Source organism: Colossoma macropomum, unplaced genomic scaffold (genome assembly GCF_904425465.1).
Source record: "Colossoma macropomum unplaced genomic scaffold, Colossoma_macropomum, whole genome shotgun sequence".
NCBI lineage: Eukaryota > Metazoa > Chordata > Actinopteri > Characiformes > Serrasalmidae > Colossoma > Colossoma macropomum.
Window position 1 is genome coordinate 16,167,817 of NW_023494794.1, and position 15,000 is coordinate 16,182,816.

The following is a 15,000-nucleotide window of genomic DNA, read 5'->3' on the forward strand; positions in this document are numbered from 1 at the left end:
GCTTCTCCTCTTTTCTTTTTTTCTTCTCCTCCTGATGACGGACTATCCCTCCATTCTGCATTTCTCCACTAACCCCACCCTCTCTCTCTCTCTCTCTCTCTCTCCCTCTCTCTCTCTCTCTGCTCAGTGTTTCACGCCTCTCTCGCCCACACACGCTTCTGCCTGAACCCATCCAGCGCAGTAAGACCAACCAATCAAACAGCCCCTTCAATTAACCAATTAACCAATCTCTCCTTCTCGTACTGCCCCCTTTAACGAAGTAACCAACAGCTCTGCACTTCATTAACTGTGACTCCAGGCTCCGCCCACAAATGTCTTTTGCAGCTACTGTTGTTTTGATAAGATTCACAGAAAAATCCCCCTAAAAAACTGAAAAAAAAAACAGAGAAGAACAGAGTTTATATCACAATACCTACATTTAGAGTCAGTTATTCATTCAGCCTAATGAGAAACTGTAGAACAGACTGAGTTTATATCACAATACCTACATTTAGAGTCAGTTATTCATTCAGCCTAATGAGAAACTGTAGAACAGACTGAGTTTATATCACAATACCTACATTTAGAGTCAGTTATTCATTCAGCCTAATGAGAAACTGTAGAACAGACTGAGTTTATATCACAATACCTACATTTAGAGTCAGTTATTCATTCAGCCTAATGAGAAACTGTAGAACAGACTGAGTTTATATCACAATACCTACATTTAGAGTCGGTTATTCATTCAGCCTAATGAGAAACTGTAGAACAGACTGAGTTTATATCACAATACCTACATTTAGAGTCAGTTATTCATTCAGCCTAATGAGAAACTGTAGAACAGACTGAGTTTATATCACAATACCTACATTTAGAGTCGGTTATTCATTCAGCCTAATGAGAAACTGTAGAACAGACTCAGTTTATATCACAATACCTACATTTAGAGTCAGTTATTCATTCAGCCTAATGAGAAACTGTAGAACAGACTCAGTTTATATCACAATACCTACATTTAGAGTCGGTTATTCATTCAGCCTAATGAGAAACTGTAGAACAGACTGAGTTTATATCACAATACCTACATTTAGAGTCGGTTATTCATTCAGCCTAATGAGAAACTGTAGAACAGACTGAGTTTATATCACAATACCTACATTTAGAGTCGGTTATTCATTCAGCCTAATGAGAAACTGTAGAACAGACTCAGTTTATATCACAATACCTACATTTAGAGTCAGTTATTCATTCAGCCTAATGAGAAACTGTAGAACAGAGTCAGTTTATATCACAATACCTACATTTAGAGTCAGTTATTCATTCAGCCTAATGAGAAACTGTAGAACAGACTCGAGTTTATATCACAATACCTACATTTAGAGTCGGTTATTCATTCAGCCTAATGAGAAACTGTAGAACAGAGTCAGTTTATATCACAATACCTACATTTAGAGTCAGTTATTCATTCAACCTAATGAGAAACTGTAGAACAGACTGAGTTTATATCACAATACCTACATTTAGAGTCGGTTATTCATTCAGCCTAATGAGAAACTGTAGAACAGACTGAGTTTATATCACAATACCTACATTTAGAGTCGGTTATTCATTCAGCCTAATGAGAAACTGTAGAACAGACTGAGTTTATATCACAATACCTACATTTAGAGTCGGTTATTCATTCAGCCTAATGAGAAACTGTAGAACAGAGTCAGTTTATATCACAATACCTACATTTAGAGTCGGTTATTCATTCAGCCTAATGAGAAACTGTAGAACAGACTCGGTTTATATCACAATACCTACATTTAGAGTCAGTTATTCATTCAACCTAATGAGAAACTGTAGAACAGACTGAGTTTATATCACAATACCTACATTTAGAGTCAGTTATTCATTCAGCCTAATGAGAAACTGTAGAACAGACTGCGTTTATATCACAATACCTACATTTAGAGTCAGTTATTCATTCAGCCTAATGAGAAACTGTAGAACAGAGTCAGTTTATCATAATAGTTACTCTACATGCTCTTTGCTCTAAATAAGGAGACGCCTTTGTTTTAGTTCATTTTGATTGCTGTTTTTTTGTGACCCAGTCTGGAAAATTACATGAATACTTGAACTACTATGCAGATATTGTGATATAAACCAACGTCTTTAAAAGAGTCTGTTCACTCTGCGGCCATCTTTTCAGCGCCACCGGTCAGTTGTTACCAGCCATGTGTGAGTCCAGACTCATCTCTCTGTCAATGAGGAGAGACTAAAACACACGAAACTGAAAGTCAAATTACTCTTTAAAATATATATTTAAAATTTCCTGGGAAAATCTGACAAAAACCTCGTAAACAGTTTGTGGCGTTTGGCTCAGTTTTTGGGTTGTTCTGCTGCTGCACTCGCACAGATCCCACAACGAGGGGGGCTTTCCCCACCCACAGCAGAACCAGCAAGCTGATTGGCTCTTTTTGTTGAAGGGCGGGACTTCCCCACAAACAGGTGCCATGTTGAGTGTTCTGAGTTTTCCCATTCAGATTCCGACCGGCGAGCGTCTCCTCCTCCTTTACAGCGTCTCCGTACAAACTGAGTCACTATAAACTCACAGCAGCAGCTACAGAGGAAGGCGTTTGTGGGCGGAGCCTGGATTCGTTAAGTCAGTTACTGACCCTCCATCGTTATCAGTCCACTGCAGTATTAGATTTCTCACGGACCTGATTCTTTTCTTACGAGTTATGTTTTATCGTTTCAAGAAGTGCTGTGAACCTGGCTGTGCTAAAGCTGAATGAACAGGGCCTTTTGGACAAGCTGAAAAACAAATGGTGGTACGACAAAGGAGAGTGTGGCAGCGGAGGAGGAGACTCCAAGGTCAGCCTCAGTCTCCACTAACAAACAAACAGACAGACAGACAGACAGACAGACAGAATGAGCCACGAGTAATCGGCAAGGCTGTGACCTATGACCCCCGGCACCAGTAACGAGAAACCACCTGAGCTCATTACCATGACGACCGTTGCTGACTGCTGCTGCATTGTTATTTTGGGGTGTTGTGGCTTTTTGGAGGTATTGATGGAGCAAAAAGAGATCAGACTGAACCCTTTACTCGACTAACAGAGCAGAGAGAGAGACAGCGAGAGAGAGAGAGGAGAGAGAGGGAGAGACAGAGAGAGGGAGAACTGAGGACTCAGCGAGGGAGGGAGGGGCGTCTGTATCGCTGTAGCTTTAAAACGTGTAGTTTATAGGATTCATTCCCGTCAGTGCGGCTGTGTTTGTTCGTTTAGTCTGTAAGTCGGTTCCGTTCAGCTGTAGTTCACTGAGCTTATTTTACAGTGCAGTGTTTTTATTAGCGTTTACGTTTAGTTTGGTTTGGTTGTAGTTCAGGTGTAAATATATATAATTAGTAGTTTGGTTGTAGTTCAGGTGTAAATATATATAATTAGTAGTTTGGTTGTAGTTCAGGTGTAAATATATAATTAGTAGTTTGGTTGTAATTCAGGTGTAAATATATAGTCAGTAGTTTGGTTGTAATTCAGGTGTAAATATATAATTAGTAGTTTGGTTGTAGTTCAGGTGTAAATATATAGTCAGTAGTTTGGTTGTAGTTCAGGCGTGAATATAATCAGTAGTTTGGTTGTAGTTCAGGTGTAAATATATATTCAGTAGTTTGGTTGTAGTTCAGGTGTAAATATAATCAGTAGTTTGGTTATAGTTCAGGTGTGAATATAATCAGTAGTTTGGTTGTAGTTTAGGTGTAAATATATAATCAGTAGTTTGGTTGTAGTTCAGGTGTGAATATAATCAGTAGTTTGGTTGTAGTTCAGGTGTGAATATAATCAGTAGTTTGGTTGTAGGTCAGGTGTAAATATATATTCAGTAGTTTGGTTGTAGTTCAGGTGTAAATATATAATCAGTAGTTTAGTTGTAGTTCAGGTGTGAATATAATCAGTAGTTTGGTTGTAGTTCAGGTGTGAATATAATCAGTAGTTTGGTTGTAGTTAGGGTTGCCATGCAGTTGTGAAAGGTGGCGTGTGAGTGTAGGCTACTTTTTTCATCTCCATGGCAACAAGGGTAAGTTATAGGTGTTAATAATAATAATAATAATAATAATAAATTAATCACACCAGTTGTCCTTTGCATTGTGTGAACGTTTCATGATGAACAGACCAATCAAAACACTCCGCAGTCACTATTTTGGAGAAACATCAAATCATCAAAAAGGAAACTTTCCGGACGGAAACGCTTTGAGTTTCAGTGTAAAGTGTTTTATTCTCAGTCATTTTGGAGCGTTTTGATTGGTCCGTTCATCATGACAGTGTAAAGTGTATATGAAAACATACATAATCGTAATTTTAAAGAAGTACTGTGATCGTTTCTCGCTGACTCACTAAAGCTGCCAAACCCCACCGTTGGGATGAAAGCTCAGAGGTCAAAGGTCGAGGGTCAGGGACAGTGAGGCGAACAGCGAAGTCTTGAGGGGACTAAGCATCACAGGCAAACGTGAGAATTCTAATGAAAAAAAACTACAATTCCCACAATTCCCATGCTGCACCACACACCAGGCTCACCTGTCACTCATCCTGGATGGAGCAGGAAAAAGCCCCGCCCCCTTCACAGCATCCAGAAAACCACAAACCGCCGGACGGCCTCGTGCCGGTTCTCTAGACCTTCCTCGGTTCTCCGGCTCCTGTGAGTCACCTTGTGCTCAGCCCAGCGAGGCAGCCCACTTCTCTGTTCTGATTGGCTCTCACACGTCCCCCTCTATTCTGATTGGCTCCCAGACTCATTCCCACAAGATCGAGCCGCCCGATCTGTGGGGAGCCGCGCTGAGCATGCTGGGTAGAGGGTGTCTAGTCCGTTATGACATCAGGACTGCATGTTTCTCATTTATTCACCTGCCTGTAACCCTGCAATGCATGATGGGAGTAATTCAACTCTTCACAGCAAATATACTGCACAGTGCACAGATTCAGATTTACATTAAAGAGATGCTGATTTATTATAAACCATAAATTAAAGCTGATTGATCGTCTCAGTGTGGGATTCAGGCTCAGTGTCAGACGATCAGCGTTTGAGCTGATAGATTTACACAATATAAATATTCTCTCAAACCCAGTTTGTTTGATTTGAAATTGTGTTTGAAGTTTGATTTTCAGTGTCGTCTTCATATCAGGTGAGGAATTTGGTAAGAAGTTGTGCTTTAATTCTTGACTGTTGGCCTGTTTGACATTTTCCCCAAATGAGTTATTTTACGTGTATTTGATGTGATTTTCTTTATTAGTTTGTAAAGTTTACAACATTTTGCTCTTTTTTTTTTAGTTTATAACATTTTGCTCTACTCTATAGTTTTGGTGGACATGAGCTGCGTTTGACTGAGGCTTATGACTCAGAATTTCTGACCTCCAATTAGAAAAAACTGCCCGTTACGCTGGGAATTCCTACTCGGACGTCATGAAGGTTTCCGAACTCCGACATCCGACGGTTATAGCTTTAAATGAGACACAGGTTTTTAAACTACAACTCTGACCACAAAGCTCTGTTTTTAAAGCTACATCATGAACGTTGAGGTCATCACTCAAATCGTTGATGTTAGCAGGTTAGCTTGTTGCTAACAGTAGAGCTGAACAGTGAGCGTCCACTTTTTAGCGGCTCTGGTTCTGGAAGTAAAAAACTACACAGTTTGAATCTCCACGGTAACAGTGACGCCTCTGATTGGTGGAGCTCATGTTAGGATGTGTGGGAAATGTATTTCTCTACAAGAAATGAGGCAAAAAACATGACTTTTTAAAACAGAGTTGAAAGCAGTGATTTGTGGCTTTAGCTGCAGTGAATCTCGTCATCTCAGTGTCTCGTCGCTCGCGGTGAATCTGCATTGGCTGAATAAAATACTGTGACGTAAAATCTCTTCGGTGATTATGAATGAGATGCTGTTCAGACTGTTTGGCTCAGTACTGGCGTCCGAGTTTGGAGGTCGAAAATGCCGTAATTCTGAGCTCAGACTTCAACAGTCAAACGCAGCAATAATGATGGACAGCAGGACGAATATTAACTGAATAACCCGAATAAAAATCCCTCAGAAAAGCCTTTTAACGCTGAGAGTCAGGTTGGTTCTTCGCTCAGGTAAGGTTTTCAGCAGCTCCTCATGAAGCCTCACCTGCTGCGTGTCGTTCTCTGAAACTCTTTCCAAACAGGCCTTTATGTAGCTGCAGACGGCTCGTCTCCTCCTGGACGCTCGATCCGGCTCAGGACTCGCTGCAGTTTTAATGGTTTAATAATTTGTTACAATTACTAAAAACAAATTTAGTAACATTCACTGTTTCTAATCCTTAGTAACTGAAGTTAATCTAGTGAAGATAATCCAGTTAATCTGGATCAGTCCTACAGACTAAAGAGTCTTGTGCCCAAAAAGCTTCCCAGCATTCTTAGTGGCTTTGTTAGCGTCAGTTCTTATTTATTCTTTTTTATCTAAGTTATAAATACAGGACGTTATTTTTGTGTCACTGCATGAAGCGACACCTTAGCGAGTGAAAATATCTTACATTTAGCCAAAATATCTAATACGTCTCTTTGTGAAATCCTGTAAGAAAATTATAAGATTATTTAACTTATTTTTAGACGGTTTACGCTTATTTTAAGTAATTATATTCAGTGAAAGTGTCTTATTCCAACAGCAGATCATTTTACTTGCATTATTTCTCAAAATAAGCAAAATTATCTGCATTATTTCTCAAAACAAGTAAATGATCTGTGAAATGAATGACACTTTCATAACATAAAACTACTTAAAACAAGCACAAAATGAAATAATCTCATAAGATTCTTATGATAGTCTTATAGTGAGAAATATTAGACATGATGACTGAAAATGAAGTTTGGATGCTTTTTATATGTTCGTTATCCTCATCGTGATGGTTTATCAGTTCAGCCCTGAATGCTAACCGAACGGCTAACATGCATGAAGCTGTTAGTGTCATTAGACTCAAATTTAAAGGAAAACTCCACTAATTTTACATAAAAAAACTCCACATAATTAACTGGTTAAGATGTAAACAGAGAGGTTCAGAGCGGTTCAGAGCGGTTCAGAGTGGTTTGGTGTGAAATGCTCTGTTCTAGAGAAACTTACCGAGTCAGAACTGTTCACAGTGGTGGTGATAGGAACCAGACGTCCACCTCTAAAAGCTCCCTCACAGAAAGTTCCTACATGAAATGGTTATGAATTCACTGCCTGATGACTGAGACACTGTTTTATGATAGTTTAGAGAACTTAAACTCCATTCATGGTGGAGGGATACATGCAGGGCGCTGTGAGGCAAAATAGTCCCCAAAGAAAACTTATTATTTCAGATTTTCCACTATTTTCATCATCAACATTCCATATAAACTCAGAAGACTCGTGTAGGTTCACTGGTGGTTCTGGATAGTAAATAAAATGTCTATATCTGTGTTGTAGTCATGGCGACGCCTGGTTCTTATCACCACCACTGTAAAGACATCTGAACCGTTTCACACCAAACCACTCTGAGTCACTCTGTTTACACCTCACACACTGAATTATGGGGGAATTTTGAAAAATGGGTGGAGTTCCCCTTTAATATAATGGAGTTATTTTAATTGATGCCGATACGTCATATAAAGATGAATATTTGATTCTATAGAGACTAGAAAGTAACTAAAACGCGTTTATGAGGTTATTAAAGCTCGAACCTGTTCAGTAAATATACATCATTTTTAGGCAGTAAAGTTGCATGATTTTTGTTAGATCAGTTAATTACATTAACAGTATATTTAACCCATTTTTTCTTTCAAAAGCAATTCTTAATATTCTCCTTGTTGCTCTATCCTGCGTGTGTTTTTTTCTGGATATTGACAAATACGACTCTTCGTTGTCTGAAATGTTGCCTGTTTATATTTGTAATTGGGAACCAGAACATTGCTTAAAAATGTAATAATTAATAGAAGCATCTTTCTCTTGATTTCTGCATGAATGGCTTCTTAAATATAATTCTGGTTTTGTGTTTTTATTTATTTTATGGTTTCAATCAATAGATTTGTTGATGGGCTGTTATTATAACAGCTTGTGAAACTTCTTCATTGGTCTAAACCAAATACGCTCTGTAGTGAATTCCTCCTGACCCCCCCATGCAGGACAGCTCAGGAGGAGTTCAACCCCACTCTTCAATGCAATACCACTTTAGTTCATGTACGTTTTGTTTGTTGTTAAACGTCCAGCTGAGGTCACACCACAGCGTTTCAGTCGGATTGAGGTCAGAACTCTTTTCCTTTTTACAGTTTTCCTGTCTGAGCCGTTGAGCTGTGTTGGAAACTCTGTTGTTGATTTGCTCCTGTGGTTTGGATGATTCTGATGAGGCACGACGAACCCTTGACTCTTAGATCTCAGACAGATGGCCAGACGTTCTGCTGTAGAAGAGTCGCAACCCGTTACAGCCCTAAGGCAGTAAAACGGCTCCACTGTGCTTCGCTCTTGGATGTTGGGATCCTGTTTTGCTGTTTGTATCCAGTGGAGGTCTTGGTTTTGGTACTAAGTGGAGTTTTTGTGTTGGTTCCTATTGTTGGTACCCAGTGGATGTTTTGGTGTTAGTACCCAGGAGCGGTTTTGGTGTTGCCGAGTGGAGATTTCGATAGCATTCACTGTTGTTACCTGTTAGAGGATTTTGTGTTGATATACAATACTGGTATTAAATTTGAGGCTTTGATGTTGGTATCTAGTGGAGGCTTTTGTGCTGGTATTCATTGTTGGTACCCAGTTGATTTCAGTGTTGGTATTCAAAAGAGGTATTGGAATTAGTACGCAATAGAAGTACTGGTGTTAGCACTTAACAGAGGCACTGCCGTTAGTACTCAATAGAGGAACTGGTTTTGGTAACAAATTGAATTTTTGGTGTTGGTACCCAAACTAAGTACTGAATTGGTTTTGGTAACTAACGGATGTTTTGGTATTCGTACCTAATAGAGGCAATAGTTTTAGGACCCAATAGTGAAATTGGTGTTAGTACTCAGAGATACTGGATCTCAGTAGAGATTCCACATGTTCAATAAACATGAATTAGATCAAGACATTATTAAACTGTATTAGTCATTCATGCAGAAACCCAAATAATAGTGTATCAGTCCCGTATCCCTGTCTCACAAACTGTGTGTTACACTGGGGCTCTGTATCGTACAGATTATCATGTCTGTATCTTTTAATTTCACAAATGCATCGTATGTGTTATTTAATGTGGATCAGCGATCAGAGCTCTCCAGGCGGAGGTTCAGAGCTCGTATGCATGAACAGGGCAGTCATGTCACTGTTTTCAGTTTGTTGCTGCTAATTACCTCCATAAGTAAGTCGTGCTGAACAAATCTTGGATTTAGTCCAATCAGTGGATTCGCACTGAAGTCAGCCACATGTCCTGGAGCCTCTTTCTGCAGCTGCCAAAAGGCCTGGTGGAAAATTTCAGCAAACTTTGTAAAATGCTGGATCCAGGCTCCGCCCACTGATACTTCTGTAGCTACTAATGTGAAGTTGGACAAGTTTTACAGAACATTAAAATCCCTTTCACCTAATGAGTCACTGTAGCACAAACTCTTCACAGTTTAAATTATATATATGTAAAGGTCATTTTTTGGAAGTCACATAATTCTTTTTGTGCAGTGAACTTTATGTTTAGCATAGCAATCCATAAAGACCTTGATTACACAACAAAAACGGAGTCTGATGCTTTTTGTTGCTCAACGTGGTGAATAAGCTTCTACTTTGACAGGAATGAGCCGTTTGACTGAAATAAGTCAGAAATGGGGTCCCTGCAGAAAGTTTACTTTAGACTCTAATCCAGCATTTTGTCCCAAAAGACTCATCGCAGCACACAAAGATTAGATTAACGCTGGTGACTGGATGTCTGAACAGCTAATCGGAGCGACGGAATTCCGATATTTGCGACTAGCTAAGTTTACTATAGATATCGGATGCCGTGCTTCAGATGAAATGGATTTTTTTTAACAACTTTGTTGCAACAGTGGTTACAAACGAATGCATTTGCACATTTGTGGGCGGAGCATGAATGAGTCAGTTTGGCCTGTAACATCTCGTTTGAGCTGTGCTTCATTAGTTTGCTCAACAGATGTTGCTTCAGCATATTATTACTAATTACTTCTAATGAATTACCAAAACGTGGAGTTTAGGAGGCCATCAGTCCAGAACTGTACAGCCATGTCTGCACAATGAAAATCTGAGATGTGGAGTTAGCAGGTGAACGGTTAGCTCGCTGCAGGCAGTCCGGACTCCAGTGAGTGCTGAGTGACGTATATTTGCTGGTGTTGAATTACAAACCGTCGTCATGTAACAGAAAGGAAATAAACTGAGTTACCCAGCAGCCCTGTTGATGACATATTTAACATCTTACATGTCAACACACCCCACATGCATGTGATTATGAAAAAAATATGAATTAGCAATTCAGTAGCTAAATTTGCTCATGATAATTAGGCCTAGATAAAACGATGCTTCCAGCCTAAAGGCCAGTTCACACCAGACACGTGTTTCATGCTGTGCTAGACGTCTGTCAGATGTGTGCCCGAAGTGTCCGAAGAGATCCGGTCAAATCAGACTCTTCCACTTTCTGTAACTTTCTAAATTCAAACAATACTTTACTAAGGTGTGATGATCTTGTTGGTCTTGTAGTTCCTGAACAGCTCCTGCGCTGTACTAACGCTGTGTGGAGGCTACCGTTTTGATGAGGCCAGGGTTCCAATTGAGGGGGGTGGGGTGTCCCAGACCCCCCATAAGACAGAACAAACTGAACTTGGGCGATCTTGTTTTATTTTTTTCATTTTAAATAAATTGTGCATTTTTTTGACTAAATGAATGCCCTCATATGAAGTGATCATCATTTCTACGTTTAAACTGTAAACTCCTGAATACGTAATGTAATCGTACAGTCTAGAACCGAGCCACGGCACTTTTAGTGCAACAACCAACATATGAGCAGAATCGTGTTTGTCTGGCAAACTGAATCTTAATTTGAGTTTCTTATGGAACCCATCAAACCTGCCTGCTGACGACTAAATCAGTCCTTTCACTACGTAAATCAGTGGTGTCCAAAGTCCGGCTTCAGGGCCAAATGTGACCTGTGGACAGATTTTGGGCCTGTTTTAGAGTGTGTTATAAGTGGCCCACCAGCCAGTACACTGCAGTTCCTTCTTTCACCTGATGGTGGCAGCAGTGCTCTAAGATTACTGTGTAATGTGCTGCCCTGCGGTAACGAAGTTCACCCAAGAGCCTTTCTTCTCTGACTGACCTGCAGATTCATTTACTGACCACATTTAGTCCAGACAGCAGCCATAAAGCTCAGACCAACACTGAGAGCCACAGATTTAGATGGAAATCTGAATTTTTTCATTGAGAGACGCAGAAAACGAGCCTCATATTTCAAAACTGTAATGAATTTAATACCAACAGACATGAAAAACAGCAGAACATCACAGTAAATATTCAGGAGAGAAACGAAAGCAGCTGCAGCTCCGAGTCTCACAGCACCGACTTCATATCAGAGCAGATTCAGCAGGTCAGTGAATATTAACCCTTTAAGGAGGAACAATAACGTTTAATCTGATCTTCTCCTTTAATACAGTGATGTCTGAATGAGGTCACTGTGTTTATCTGATATGTAAAGAACATACAAAACTCACAAAACTGAAAAATGTATTAATTTGTTTAGTTCTCACAAATTGTATTTTTGAATAAGTAAACACTTTAATAGGAATATAATTAATATATTAGTCGTTTTATTGTTACTCTAATTGTTACTGTTACTGTTCCAAACTGCTCTGATTATTCCAGCAGTAAAAGAAGCCTCAGACATCTTTTATACAGTGATAGGAAACGCGGTCACTCGGTCGCTGATTCTGTGCGCTGATATTTTGAAAATGTTATTTTCAGTCTTTGGTGAATAAAATTATAGCCCTCGGGTGTTTTGACACGGTACCAGCTGGCCCTCTGTTAAATAAAGTTTGGACACTCCTGACTGAAATAATACTGTCTAATTTTAAATTTCCTTTTTTTTCCCAACAGTTAATTTTTACCAGTAGTTACATATTCCAAGTACACCACATTCCAAGTACACCACATTCCAAGTACACCACATGGAGACTGGGTAGGCGGAGCTGCAGCAGTGTGACTTTCCATTGGCTGTAAGAGCTGCAGGCTGAACAGACACACACTTTAGAACAGATTGAAACAACTGTACATGGTTTCCAATGAAAATAGTTACCGAGATTTTCGAAACCTGAGTCGTTCCGGCCCATCTCAAACTCCCGGAATGGGGTCCCGGTGCGTTCTGGCCTGTTCCCGCGCCGGTCCGGGCTGCGTCTGGTGTGAACTGGCTGTAGATGGACTCGTGCCGGGTGGTGTTTTGGCGTGTAAAGTGTTCGGCCTGCGCCCCTCACCCTCTCTGAATGCTGACTTCCTGTCTGTTAGTCAAGAAAGGGTTCCGGATCCTCCTGCCTGATCCAGCTTTGCCTCATTTAGGCTCGAGAAAAGCTGCACTTTGCAAACAAAAAAAGTCATTTCTTTAACAACGACAACAGCGACGAACACCCATCACCCTCCAGTGCTCTCTGCTGTGTGCTGTGTTTTGGCTGTGTTACCATGGTTACGGTGTGACCAGTTTCTCTCTCTCTGCCTGTGTTGGAACAGTGAGTGCCGATTACTCAAAGCGATTACAGTAGGTCCTGGTACTGTCAGGTAGCACTACCAGGTCAAAAGGTCAAACAGGTAACACCAATGCTTAGCCATGCCTGCCTGCCTCCTCCTTCTTTCCTTTCTCTCTTTTTTCTCTTTCTTTTTCTGTTTTCTTCCTTTCTATCTCTCTCACTGTAACCATAACCAGACCAGGTGATCCTACAGTATCGCTTTGGTTATAGAGATGTTAGAAAGAACAGTAGATGCTAAGTATTAATAACATAAAATAACATAATGCTGCGATGTTATTTATGTTATTTCCCTCGTGAAGAACTCCTGTAAACCTTGCAGTATTGAAACTCAGTGAACAAGGCATCTTAGACAAGCTGAAAAACAAGTGGTGGTACGATAAAGGGGAATGTGGGACCAAGGATTCGGGAAGTAAGGTCAGTTTCCATAGCGACACACATCCAAAAATCACTTAGATTTAAGAACGCATACTGAACCCTGCCACTCTTCTCCATTCGGCCTTCTTATTATTTAAAGCCACAGATAAGACGTGAGTACTGGAGAAGCCCACAGCGCCTCCTACAGTACTGGTCTTTAATATTTAACATGAGTCAACTTTCATTTAAGCAACACTACATCACCACCTGCACACACGCACACAGCGCATGATCAGTAGGTTAAGTATCGTAATAGTTAATGAAGTTAAAGTATATAAAGTTAAGTTCTTCATAGAGTGTTTAGGCTTAAGCACCATTTCTGTAATTGATTTAATATTTCATTAGAGAACAGAGAGTTTTAGAATATGCAGTTGTATGTTTAAGGTGAGACACTACAGGAGAAAAGGGTTTGCATGAAAAACACGACAATTTTTGCCAGTTGATTATTAATATACTTATAAATAGTTTTTGTGTTGCAAGTTTTGTATATAAATAAATCCAGCATAAATCCAGCTTCAATCCAGCTGTGATTGGAAATCCTGATTTAAATTACGCAGGAATTCTAGAAGTAGAGATTTTTGTCTTTAAAAGTGCAGAAAGGCTGATTTGAGATTTTTAGCAATGCACCTCAGAGATTGTTGTCATTAGTACAAAGAAAATAATCATAATTTGATGTTCTAGTTTAATTCAATGGAAAAATAGTTTTTCAGTGAAATATGACATGAAGCTAAGTGTGGGCGGAGCTAAGCCTTGGACTACATGCCAAAATAATAAAATTTATATTGAGTTTTTGTTGTATTTGCAATTTATCCAAAAATCTGAAAAAAAGAAGATTGATGCCCAACATCGTCATTTCCGCCTGTGGTGTCTTGCCTTAAGTAAAGAACTGAAACTGATTCTTTGTGTTTAATTTACATTCAGGTTTGTTTTTAAATGTTGTTCTAGTGTAAGTAAGTCAGTATTTCACTGGTGCTGTTTTACAGTATCATTCAGCTAAACTGTGTAAGTTGTTTAGATCTGTAAGGTTAAATTTCAGGCTCTTCTGCTGCTGCAGCTCCAGACGCTCTGGCACCTGAAACGCAGTTTATCGGCGTGCGACCGATTTGCACGTGTAACTGCGTGTACCGCGTTCGCTAACATTGTTTGGTGCAAAACATAAACGCTTCCTCTGGCTCCGCCCCCTCTCTCAACCTCACCAAGGATCACTGTGCAGGAGAGTGTTGCCGTGGTGACATTAAAACTGAGAGACGGCCCGGAGAGACAAGCGCGGTGTTGCGCGCCATGGCGTTACGGAACGCGGCACACCGGCTGTTTAACCTTCTGAGACCCAAACGCACAACACTAACACGGCTGCACATACAGCCCTGTAACCACGGCAACCTCACCGCCTCTCTGCCCCCGTAACCATGACAACTACACACAGCTCAGCTGCGGTGACGGCGTTGCCACCTCCGTTGCCATGACGACCGCTCTCATAGGGTTAAAATGTGAACGGTCCCGTGCTGAGCGAACGTGTTTTGCGAGTGCGAGGTGGGTTGCCGCGGCAGCAGAATGGCGGGAGTGTGTGTGTGTGAGCGAGCGAGCGCAAGTTGTTGAGGCTTGTCTGCTGCTTGATATGTGACGCTGCTCCATGGGCCAGCCGAGCATGCCGGTGTCCTTCAGTGAGTTTTGAAAGCTGTGAAGTTTGCAGAAGTAGTTCAGAGAGGGGAATCGCCATAATAACATTTTACCACTTTAACCTTCCTCACCCTCCTCTTCCTCACGGCCTCCCGGAGACACCAAAGAACCAGGACTTTACCGATAGCTTCACGATCTTAATCTGAGTTAATGTTTCTGCTGATTCATGTTCCCTCCTGATGCCTCAGTGTTGGCTCTGCAGCGGTGTGTGTGTGTGTCTGTGTGTGTGTG

General features: G+C 40.5%; 1 protein-coding gene across 1 annotated transcript in view; it reads left to right on the forward strand.

The window, feature by feature from the left end:
- The window catches only part of LOC118815083 (glutamate receptor 3-like), a gene marked incomplete at its 5' end in the record, with an annotated part of 21,662 nt that overhangs the window by 1,277 nt on the left and 5,385 nt on the right, over window positions 1-15,000 (forward strand). The window contains one exon of the mRNA XM_036581016.1: window positions 2,724-2,838. Coding sequence (XP_036436909.1) covers window positions 2,724-2,838 — 115 coding nt within the window. The remainder of the gene's footprint in view (window positions 1-2,723; window positions 2,839-15,000) is intronic.